The sequence below is a fragment of the Ictalurus furcatus genome, chromosome 25 (assembly GCF_023375685.1).
Source record: "Ictalurus furcatus strain D&B chromosome 25, Billie_1.0, whole genome shotgun sequence".
NCBI lineage: Eukaryota > Metazoa > Chordata > Actinopteri > Siluriformes > Ictaluridae > Ictalurus > Ictalurus furcatus.
Window position 1 is genome coordinate 10306087 of NC_071279.1, and position 12692 is coordinate 10318778.

A 12692-nucleotide genomic window follows, 5' to 3' on the forward strand; every position below is an offset into this window, starting at 1 on the left:
ATTTTTCTAAATTTTCTTGTTGAGTGATTACCTCTATGTATTGGCATTGCAAAACCACCATTTCTTTCCCACTTGGAGCTTAACTCGGGGCCATCCTGAGCCGAGATATTGAGGTTTCTGTAAACAATTGTATAACCAAAATTTGTTGTGTGCCATAACACAAAGATAGTTAAACCAAGTAAAATAACAAAACAAAACAAAAACCTGGTGTTTCTTGGTGTTTTGCAATGCCAAATCACTAGAGGTAATCACTCAAAAAGTTTAGGAAAATTAAAAATGGTCAAGCTACCCTGTATTGGACCACTTGAGATGGAATGACCCTGTCAAGTGTGATTGGGTTTTGTAAAGACTGTGTGCTGAGAATACTTTAATATAAACTGAGGCTCATGTTTACATGAGAATAACTAACTATACAAGTACACAACATGATCTTAAAAATCTTTAACAAGAAACAAGAAATATCATTTAGTTTTAGTGGAAATTCAACCAAATGATTGGTTGCCTTGGTGTTTTTGACTGTTTTCCAGTTTAGCTTTGTGTCTTACAAGCTCTTTGTATTACATAGCAGTTTCACAGCCAACGTCATCTAAAAGCAATCTTTAATCAGATTACTCAGAATAGCATGGTGGAACTAAAAACACCCAGGTGGTTTCCAGAAGGAAAGTAATAACGTTGCACAGCGAACTAGTTACTGTATATTCCTCCATTCAGAGTCCTTCTTAGGTAAAATGGGAGGTAAATGAACCCCACCTTCAACCATGTGTATACCACGTGCATACCCACGCCTCATTTTTATACATGTCTGACAGCATTCTTTCACATCAGCCGGGGGAAGAGTTGCAGTCGAGTTCTTTCTTTCAGTGCACCATCAGACAGAACGAAGCATACGTTGCAGTTTTTCAAAATGTCCATCGCATGTCAGCTGGTGAGGCAAGAGCAGCTGAGTAAATATCAAGCAGCTGAGAGTACTTGCTATATCTATACAATATAACTCATATAAATCACCTAATTTCAATCACATACATGGAATAAATGCGTTCTGTTCACCCCATGACGATGTCAGCATACAAATCCGGAGGTGGAAGGATCTGCAGATCTGTTTCCTCTTTGAGTCTTTACAGAATAGAAGGAAGTGAAGGAAGGGCAGGTTAAATAAATAACTTTGTGACAGGGGAATCTTATGCATTCGACATGCAGAACCAGTCTGACAGCATAGCGCAGGAGCAAAATCACCATGTCAACATTCTGGGGGGAAAAAAAAAACTTACGAACTGACTGGTCCCTCAGCACTGATGGCAAGCGGCTCTGGTTCTTTGATTCTTCACACAAACAGGCAGGAAAAAAATAGGGATAAATACAAATACTTTCAGGCGCTAGCTAAAAATGTTTATTTTCAGATATTAAAAGTCTTGAGAAGCAGGAGAGCTGAATCTTACGGTGTATTGTTCTGCAGTGAGGGTACTTGAGGCTGTGCAAAGAAGGTCGTCAGTTTATGAAGCGCTTCTTGTCCTGTACTGCACAGACGCATAATTCAGATTGAAACAGAGCCATGATAAACTCATACATATGAATTCATAAATAAAAAATATGAATTAGTTCAGGGTTGGCTGGTATAAATTGGATGTTTCCCTTTGAAGAAAAAGTAAACATTTTTGTTATCCACTTCATCTTCTTTGCTATGAACAAATAACTTCCACCACCACTGTTTATAAATAATAAAAAAAATACACATATAAAGCACTGATTTCTTTGTAGCCCATGCTGGAAATTAAAGCAGCCCGTGTATATGATTGCCCTCTAGATGGGAAAAAAAAAAACCCCTATAGAAATCATAATTGAAACTCTAATGGTATCCACTACAATCCATCAGCTGTTAACCATTAAAACCATTACCAAATGGTTTGCATTACATAGTATGGACGCAAGTCCTTAATAGTATCCATTATACATAACATTCCACCAATAGGCAAGAAATTACCAGTAGAGACCCACAGGGACCATTACAGTTTCCATTCAAATCAATTCAATTGCCATCATAACCATTAAAACTGTTACAAATTCTATGAGGGTTTCTATTGTTTTTTTCAGCAGGGATAACACGTCCATAACAAGTCATCAGCAGATACTGAGAAGACACATGTGAAATACAATTATGGAAGTAATAAAAAAGGAATGAGTAAATTACTTTCTTGATATTTTTTTCTCCAAAAAATAGACCTTCATATAAGCATAAATTGTACAAATTACACAAAGTTTCTGTCAGAAACAAGTTCCTCGATTTGAACGAAATAGCTGGCAAGTGCAGCTTTTCTGTTTCCTATGCTCGATAATCGAAAGAAACAGCATGATTATGGACTTTTAAAAATGTAAGTGGCCCTGATTGTGTTTTAGGAAGTCCTGAGTGTCTTTTAATAAGCTTGTGTGTCTGTATAAGAGTAACACGAGTTACAGATAAGTAGTAGAATTTACCAGTTAATATTGTGACCAGCCATCACCGAATTAGTTCGATACTACTTTCTAGCAGAAGTAAGCACGTAGCATGTAGCATGCTTAAACACGAGCATAAGTCTGTACAAAAACGATTAAACAGATATGCATATGTGTGAAAGATGTCAGTCAGGCTGCCACTTACTGAAACGTATTGCTGCTATCAGTATGTGTTGGTAGAGCTGGAACTGGCTCGGGACCTGAGGTATGCAAGATTAGGAAATGAATGATAAAAACAATACAATATACAGTTTGAAGCCTTTAATGCCTCCATTTATTCTTCTTGACGCATATTATACAGTAACTACTAAGAATTATTCAGTAACAATAGTGTGACTAATAGAAAAAGTATTTAGTTATTGAAGTGGCAAGTCTGGACCTGTCATATTTTAAAAGGTTAAAACAAGAAGCGCCTAATTTGACTAGCTTCTGTCCATGTAGCACACACAAGTCCAGTCGTATCCGAGAAGGATCAGTGTGGCTCCAGTCAGGTGATCCAACACATAAGATGATTTTTGACCTTCAGTGAACGATAATGTGTGGCTCCTGCTTGGTTAGAATGAAAGCCTACAGCCACACTGCCATAAAACTGAACAACCTGGATGTAGAGGTCGTCACCAAAACCCACCACCCCACCAAAAAAAAAGAAAAAAAAGAAAAGACAAACCCTTTTCTAAATTAAAAATCAATGGTTGCTCAAATTCTCTTTTAAAACCCTATGAAAAAAAGTATAGTTGTCACTATACAACATTCATTATTAACATTCTAATATTCTTCCTCATATCTGGGTGACTCATGAAGTCAAGTGTCTACTATGGAGAACAAAAGCATGCTTTCTCACGACTCACTAATGTCCGGAGAAGCCGCCCACCGGTTCACGTCTCTAAAAGATTCAAAAGCACAAGACAAGAATATTATGATATTATTATTTACGTGTAGAGAAGACACACTTTGTTTCAGTACTCACAGATCGGTGGCGTCAGCTGTTGGGAAAACTGTGTCATCATCGTCAATCCACTCCTCACTGTCATCTTCAACTGAGGATTAAAAACATTCCAGTTTTCACACGCTACACATGACTAAATCAAATCACAACCTTTAAAATATTAATAATATGGATGAGAGAATATCCAGAACAATTTGTTCAAGAATCAAGATGCAGTAAGTATAATAGTGCCATGCTTTTTCATGCGTTTGTGAGACAGTTCAGAAATAGGAACTTACAGCTCTCTTGGTTCAGGCTATAATGATGTGAGGATCTGCAAAAGCGAAACACAACCATGACAAAAAGCAGTGTAGCACCACAACCTAATTTATGACTAAACAAATAGATTAATGAATGCAGTTAAAAATATAACCTACAATATATGTTGTGCCAGTGCAACACAGTTTATACTTGTAGGCAATGTCTTACATGATGTCTGTACTGGGGGCCTCTGGGTCTATGAACCCATTAACGCTGGTCCTGTTAGTAGCCTTAGATTTATTCCCCAGCACCATCATCTCCTGAATATTCAACTCCACACTCTCCACTGGGATATAGCCATCTGAATAATAAAATATAAGCTTAAAATATGTCACAGTGGGTGATATACCGCGTGTTTAATACCGAACACTGAACTAAAACCTAGATTCAGTTTATATATATATATATATATATATATATATATATATATATATATATATATATATATATATATATATATATGTATACATCCATCCATCCATCCATCTTCTATACCGCTTATCCTTTTCTTCAGGGTCACAGGGAACCTGGAGCCTATCCCAGGGAGCATCGGGCACAAGGCGGGGTACACCCTGGACAGGGTGCCAATCCATTGCAGGGCACAATCACATACACATTCACACATTCATACACTTTGGACATGCCAATCAGCCTACCATGCATGTCTTTGGACTGGGGGAGGAAACCAGAGTACCCGGAGGAAACCCCCGGTTTCCACCCCCAGTCCAAAGACAGTTTTATATATATATATATATATATATATATATATATATATATATATATATAGATATATATATATATATATATATAGATATATAGATATATAAACTTGACAAAGCTTATTCAGTTTTGTTAGATTCTGTAGTCCTGAACCAGGATGTTTAATAACCAGGATGTCATCTGACTTGATGTTGATTTCTATACTTCACCCTTTCGAGGTGAGGCATTTCCCCCGCTATCACCACTGTCTACTTCACACCACAATGTGTTGTACTCAGTATAGCACTTTGCTTCCCAGCCCGTTAGCAGAGAGACACCAGACGTGAGCCTAACACTTTGTTCTGGTGTACATAGTATTGCAAAGAAACCATGTCTTCCATAAAGCAATGCAATGTTCCCACAGTAGCAAACTGCCATCTAACATTATTGGATGGTGTTACTATGCACTGCCATCCATCCATCCATTTTCTGTACTGCTTATCCTACACAGGGGGGCGTAGGGGAGCCTGGAACCCCCCGGAATCTCGGGGTATAAGGTGGGCGGCACCTTGGACACATTCACACACTACGGACAATTTGGAAACGTCAATCGGCCTACAGTGCATGTCTTTGGACTGGGGGAAGAAACTCCACACACTCAGGACGGAGGCAGGATTTGAACCCCCAACCTCAATGGTGCGAGGCAAACGTGATAACCACTAAGCCACAATGTACAGATTATGTTTAACCTACATCTGCTATGTCACATGTTATGTTTTGAGCTAACTCACATTTGTTTGTACTGTCCCTGGCCAGCCATTTTCCTTTAGGGCAGTCTGTGGTGCGAATAATGCTGACGATCTCTCCAGCTTTTATTGCCAGATCATCTTTACGGCCCTTAGTGGTTTCTTTCACTTTAGTTTGGTACAAGGCCTGCTCCTCTCCTGTGATCTACAGACACACATAGAAAGACAGATATAAGGAGCGGTGGAGGTGGTGGGGGATGTTACACAACTTTTTTTTTTTTTAATGAAGACCTGCAATTCCTTAAGTGCTTTAAAACACCCATCAATGTATTGTCATACCTTGAATTTTTTCTTAATTTCATTTACTTTCTTTTCTTTCTCTTTCTGTTCTTTTTTTTCTCTTTCTTTCTCTTTGAGCTCCTTCTTGTTTCTTTCCTTCTCCTTTTGCTCTTTTTTCTTATCCTTCTGTTCATTCTTTTCTTTTTCCTTTTCCTTCAGCTCCTTTTCTTTTTCCTTCTCCTTCTGCTCTTTGTCTTTTTCCTTCTCCTTCTGCTCCTTCTTTTCTTTTTCCTTTTCTTTCTCTTTGTCCTTCTGCTTTTGTTTTTCTTTCGACTTCAGCTCCTTTTCATCTGATACCGAGTTCTTTCTGCAAATGTAGAAATAAGTAAGTCAGTATGTACAGTATCAAGCACCATAATACTTTTTATAAGGGAATTTGCACAAAAATTGAATAATAGATTAAAACTTACTTGGAAAATAGTGTTTTCTTGGGGATCTCCTTTGAAAAAAAAAAAGAAGATATTTCATAAGAAATGTTGAATGAAAAAAAGAATTAATCCTATACATTAATTAATGCATATTTTATTTTTCTCTACTATACAACTACGTTCATACATTTAAATCAATTATATTACATCTATTTGTATCTCAATTTAGAAACAGCAGCAACTCACACTAGTATAATGGAAAACTATCACATATTGTAGTAAGCCAGTTATAATTGTAAAAAGCTATAGAAGAAACAGCACTTACCGCAACAGATGCATCAGCATATGGATCTAAAAAAAATATTTAAAAAAATAAAAATTGATATGTAAACCATTTCAGCTTCAATATCTTGGTTCAAACCATTTTACCTTTGATATCTTAAAACATCTATTTACTTTGACCTTCCCTCGAGTCTAAACTTGACTCAAAATCTGAATTGTCAGATAGACCCTTATATTTCCAAGACATCGAAGTGTGCATTCATACATTCAATCAAAAATTGGTACATTAGACTGAGACTGCTCTATCATGATGCTGATGATATCAATTGTTTTAAAAAAAGAAAGAAAGAAAGTGTTTTCATACTCATAGGAGATCCTTTGCGTTGTTTCTTTGTTGCTTTACTTTTCTTGCTGGTTGCCAGGTCTTCCAACTCTGTGCTACTGTAGTTTATTTGTTTTCTATGGAAAAAAGACAAGATATCAGTTTGCTAATACAGTCATTTACTGTACAGTAACTGGCTGAAAACAAGATCAAAATGTCCGTTACTTAAAGAACAAAAACACACAGTTTAAGGGATATACTCTTGGTCTCTGTATGAAATCATTTTACAAAAATTATATTATACATTATCTATATAAAGATTTACCCGGATGGGGATGGGAGAGTTGGATTGAAAGGAGAGTCTGGTACTGAATCTGAAGGTTCAATCGTCACTGTTCTGGGAAGCCCAACATCTGTAGTATCCATATTTGGGGTCTGATGTTTGAGATTTAAATGTTCCAAAAATGTTTCCTCGTGAACTAATGGTCCAGGATTTCCATAATCTGGAGCTTCTGCATGTGACCCGATCATTTCAGATGGATCACAAATTTCTGAATCTTCATATTTTGAATACTCTGAGGTAAAATCTGCAGGACCTGGGATAATGATTCCTGTAACAATAATCATGTTGAGTGAGATTTGTTTCTAAAAATGTCTAGACCAAACTACCACATTCAGGAAAAAAGAACATGTAAAAGCCAAAGGCTGTTTGCAACCAAGTGAAAATAGGACTGTGTACATATGCATTGCAGTTTCATCAATACCAATTTCAACTCGATGGTCAGATAGCACATATGTTCACAATGTGCATGATGGCATGATGTTCACAAGTAATTAATCATCTTAATGGCATGACATCTTAAGGACATCACATGCAGCTTGTTTGCTAATTGGAAAGACATCAATGTGGTAATCATCCCCTTTTTGCTAATTAATTGAATCTCCATGCTTTTGTACTGTTATAAGCAGATTCAGCTCAGGTTTCTTTCACAGAATGTTCCTCCCATGATTAACCTACTTTTGGGGAGCTTATTTAGACAATAACACAAACAAACAAAAAACAAACTAGCATAATCATAAATATTAGGATTATTGTTAATACTTGGATGCAAATCTTTTGCAGTCAATGACTGCGTGAAGTCTGTAACCCATGGACATGAGTTTCCTCCCTTGAGATGCTTTGCCAGGCCTTTACAGGCCTTCGGTTGCTGCTTGTTTGTGGGTGTTTCTGTCTTCAGATTTGTCTCCAGTAAGTGAAAAGCATGCTCAATATGGTTGAGGTCATTGGACATTTAAGAACATTTAATTTCTTTGCCTTAAGACACTCTTGGGTTGCTTTCACAGTACATTGGTCATTATGCATCTGTTTTGCAGCATTTAACTGAATCTGAGCAAACATGATCGCTTTATACATTTCAATATTCTTCCTGCTACTTCTGTCAGCAGTCACATCATCAGTAAACACCAGTGACCCAATCATACATGCCCATGCCATAACACTTCCTCCACCATGTTTGACAGATGATGTGGTATGCTTTGGATCATGAGCCTTTCCTTTCCTTCTGTATACTCTTCTCTTCCCATCATTCTGGTACAAGTTAATCTTGCATCAGAACAGGTCAGGCATATTTAGGGGTTTTTTGTTTTTTTTTTCTATTCAGGCCTTTCCATTCTTGAGTGTTACCAGTGGTTTGTATCTTGAGGTAAACCGCCTGTATTTATGTTCATGAAGCTGTCTCTTGGTTGTAGACTTTGACAATGATACGCCTACCTCCTCCAGAGTCTTTCTTGACTTGGCTAGATGTTGTGAAGGAGGGAAGAATTCTACATTCATCTACTTCAATTGTCTTCTGTGGCCTTCCAGGCCTTTAGGTGTTTTGATTTTTCCACCTAATGATGGCCTCCTTCACTGGACTGCATATTTAGAGTTCCTATGAACAGCTACCAAATGCAAATGTGGAGCTTAGGATCAACTCCAGATCTTTTATCTCATTAATTTGTCATGAAATAATGAGGAAACAGGCCACACCTGGCCATGAAACTGCTTATCAGTCAATTGCCCAATTACTTTTGAGCCTGTGAAAATGGCTGTAATTCCTAAACTGTGATATTTGTGATATTTTTGTTGAAAACCACTTGAATTAAAACTGAACATCTACGGTTCAATTACATTCTGATTGCTTCTTTTAAAATTCATTGTGGTGGTGTACAGAGGCAAAAATATGAAAATTGTGTCACTGTCCAAATCTGGTTGGGCTCTACCACACATACCCATATGGATCCACCACTAGTATATACTTAGCACAATATTAGCTGTCCTGTTAAGGAGCTTAGCTAGCTACTAGTCTACTGGAGATTTAACATCAGCTGAAATAACAACTGTCTTTAGGTGGGTTATCTAACACTTTATAATATAATACTAGTACTAATTAAAAATAAATAATACAAATAGTGCACGGACAGTGATGTTTTCATCTGCATGCAAACATTCACTCTGTACCCAAACACACTCTGTACACCCAATCAATTCCAGAACAATTCCTCTTCAATCTTTCTGCAGAGACACATTGAACATAACAATGAAAAAGTCTGCATGGTTTGAGGTAGTTTTACCATTGTCCTTCAGGGGCCAACTTGGCAGAATGGTGGACTGCATATCTGTGCTTGGAGACTGAGGTGGTTTCTCTGGTGTGAGGCCACCATTAAACAATGTCGGCTGGGGCTTTCTTGGGGGAGGTGGAGGAGGCACAACAGGTCTTTGCACAACCACCACCTTCGGAGCAGGTGAACTTTTCCCTAAAGAGAGGACTGAGAGGTTAATAATCAAGGAAATGCATAATCCAAAACTGCATAATCCAGAGACTGTATTAACACGTGCCAAACACACTCAGTCATATGTAGAATTACTTTGCAGATGACATATATGAGATGTGAATTGCTCTACTTCTCTGTTATTCTGGCTATGGGAGACACGTTGCCCTGAACCACCACATTAGCATTTGTTAGATTCTTCAGATACCAACACATACCAACCCTCCCAATGAAACTTCATCCCAATGCATGAAAAGTGAAATTCTGTAATGTGACCATTCCTTCAAAGTAATAAATAAAAAAGTAAATAATGAGATAATGAATATAAAATACAAATTATCCAATCAAAAATCAGAGGTACATTGTCCTGTAGGTTTTTTAAAGGAAATTGGCTGGTAGTTTGTTCCACAGTGCTTAGAGATCTTGCTATATTTCTGCAGGTATTAATTAACATTCACTGGCCACCTGTACAACTGCTTATTCATGCAATATCCAATCAACTAAGTATATGGTGCCAGCCCAATGCATAAATTCATGCAAATACAGATCAGTGTTAATGTTCACATCATACATTAGTGAAATGTGAAATGTAATATTTCTGCTTGGAACCTCCTTCACCTGAAAATCACTCACAGCTGTTGAGGATGGCCTGCATGGATAGCCTAAAGATCACTATGAGATTGCCATGGATGGTACCACACAGATGCCCTAAAGTTCTTCTAAACCTAGCCTAAAGGCTGGACTTGCCAAAATCAGTTTATGCTTACATCTCATTCATTAACCTGTCAATAACTTCACTTTGATATAATAGATGTAAAGTTAAAACTCTAATGGAATCTGAAATTACTCTGATGCTCATATGTTAGCACTTTTGCCTCGCACCTCCGGGGTTGGGGGTTTGAATCCCATCTCCGCCCTGTGTGTGCAGAGCTTGCATGTTCTCCCTGTGCTTTGGGGGTTTCCACTGGGTACTCTGGCTCCCCCCAAACCCGTGCCTTGTGGTGGGTTGAATGAAAAGGGGTACAGGTGTTCCTACTGAAGTGACTTAACAAAATACAAAACCTTCTCTGAATACAGCATTTAAATATTTGGAAATCAATTTTTTATGTATGGTGCTGAAGACTATAAAAACAATACTGATAAAATAATCTGTTCTTATTAAGATGCTCATTCGTGACTGAAGTATAAACAGGCCAGATAAACTAAACATTCACTTACTGTGATCTTGGTCATTAAGAGCTGTTTCATAAGGTTGGGTGTTATACTCTCTCAGTGCTGCTCCTTCTGCCTTGCCCTCATAGTCAACAGGGGGGATATCAAGAATATTCCCAAACATTTCAGGGGCATTTGGGGCATCCATATGTGAGAATGGTTCAGCATGGGCTGTCTCTGGTAGTGCAGACTCAAGTGGAGCATTGCTGGGCAGATCTGTCTGAACCAAAGGCAGAATTTCAGGTGTGGATAACTGATCGCCTTTTGTAGACTTTTGTTTAGCCTTTTCTAGAAGGGTAAACAGTCGTTTATCACAAGAGGTATGCTTAACAGGCGCCATCTCTTCAGCTCTCGCTAGAGCAGAGACCACTAAAGGGGTCTTGGGTGAGCTGGACAATGGAACTTCCAAGGGCTTCTCTGTGTGGTCAATTGCCTTGTGGGATTCAGTCACTCTCTTTTCTGCCATGGATTCGACATTTGTTGATGGAGCTAAAACCGTTGGCAAAGGACTGAATATAAAAGCAGAATCTGAATCTGGGGGTTTTATTGCTGGAATAGGGGAGGCTGTACGAGGTAGAGCTGAGCTACTGGAAACTGGAGTAATAGAAAGAGAAGCCTCAGGAAATGAATGCTCAGGAGTAACATTGGCAGACATATTTAGAACAGAAGTGCCACCATCAAAAAAGTCCTCAGGAATAATTGGAGGTGGAATATCCATATCAAGAATATCATTGATTTCTGGACTGGATGTTGCCTCCTCTGGTAAACCATGTGGAAACAGATCTGCTGTTGGACTTATTACATTGGAATTAAGTCTAATAGGAATTTCTGGCCTTGGGTTCACCATTTGAGGACCATTTTGGGAGACAGGTTCTGGAACTGTCAGGGCAGGAGGTTTTGAGACTGAAACTGCAGGAGGAGAAATAACTGGAGCTGAGAAAGTAGGGTTTGTTCTAACGGGCGGAACAAGAACTTTGGAAACCACAGGCTTATTAACTGTGACCTCTGCCTTGGCAGGAGTGGAAATGCTAGAATCTGAATGACCAAGGACAGGGGTAGCTGGTACACCCCATTCTGAGGTGTGTGTCTTCTCTGTCTCATCATAGTCTGTCTTGTTGAAAATAGGCTTCTTCAATGGTGTAGAAAGTTTAACTGGTGTCTCCAAAACTGCGGATTGTTGGATAGACTCAGGTTTGGGTGTCTGTTCTAAGACTGGAGTAACAGGACTCATGCGCAGAATTTTCTTATCTTTCAGGGCTTGTTTGATAAGATCTGCTTCCTTCTGCTGGTTCTTATTTAGTAAAACAGGCTTTGCCTTTACTGTTGAGGTTTGCGGTTGAGAAAATTGGTGGTTCTTTTTGTCATCTTTAAAGACCACACGAGGGGCCATGCGATTCTCCACAGCTGAGTTGATGGAAGCAATTAGGGGGTTGCTGATTTTTGCAGTGGGAGATATTGGGGGGATAGTTTTGGGTTTATCTGGGATGGCAGGTTTGATTCGGATCTTCGAAGTTTCATCATTCTGGAACCTTTCCCTCAGGGTCTTAACTTTCATCTCTTCATCCTGGGGAGCAATAAAACATATTCAGAGAAAAATTCTTAATTTTTTTTTTTTTTAATCAAAGTAAAGGGATAGACTTAACGTAAGTCAAATTCCTAAACCAGAATCAGGCTATTTCCCTTTTTAATTCATGCTAGTAAACAAAACTGAATGTCCAGTTGTCACTGTTCTGGGAAGCCCAAAATTTGTGCTAAGTGCTAATTCTCTTCAAATAAGATATGATATGCAACACAAACGTACCTGTTCCATGGTTTTTGGTAACAATTTAATCCTTCTTCAAAGAAACAGCACTTTCCTCAGCACGAACTCTGTCATCTCATTGTTAATCCAACAAATTACCCACTTCAAATGAATCCAATCTGACAAAAAATAATATACGTATGAGCAAAACAAATCCAAGGTAATGTTTGTGACCTAAGCTATGAGACTGTGTTGTTGGAATGAAGGCGGATGGACCATTCATGCGTAAATCACCAAAAAGCACTTGGTCTTGTTAGACGAGTCCCGCCCGGGTATGACAGAGAGTCATCAAGAGACTTCTGGTTGTTCTCTTTTAAAAAGAATGTGGCCCAGCAGGCATGGCCTGGGCTGCTCACAAGCAGCAGCTGCTTGCAGAGTA

General features: G+C 38.5%; 1 protein-coding gene across 4 annotated transcripts; it reads right to left on the reverse strand.

The window, feature by feature from the left end:
- Positions 1–61: 61 nt before the first annotated feature.
- LOC128601098 (transcription initiation factor TFIID subunit 3) lies at positions 62–11520 on the reverse strand. 4 transcript variants are annotated; one of them, XM_053614024.1, is made up of 17 exons: positions 10519–11520; positions 9103–9285; positions 6815–7100; positions 6532–6626; positions 6211–6236; positions 5928–5953; positions 5518–5824; positions 5224–5383; positions 3902–4034; positions 3712–3746; positions 3455–3524; positions 3336–3370; positions 2633–2687; positions 1437–1514; positions 1269–1319; positions 1024–1113; positions 62–922 (listed from the first exon to the last, which is right to left on the reverse strand). In XM_053614024.1, the coding sequence occupies exons 1-16, from the start codon at positions 11357–11359 to the stop codon at positions 1044–1046; spliced, it is 2451 nt and encodes an 816-aa protein (XP_053469999.1). In that variant the 5' UTR covers positions 11360–11520; the 3' UTR covers positions 62–922; positions 1024–1043. The 4 variants fall into 4 exon arrangements, with proteins under 4 accessions (XP_053469999.1, XP_053469997.1, XP_053469998.1 ...); XM_053614022.1 differs by having other exon boundaries at positions 5928–5956; XM_053614023.1 differs by having other exon boundaries at positions 1006–1113; positions 5928–5956.
- Between the last annotated feature and the right edge of the window lie 1172 nt (positions 11521–12692).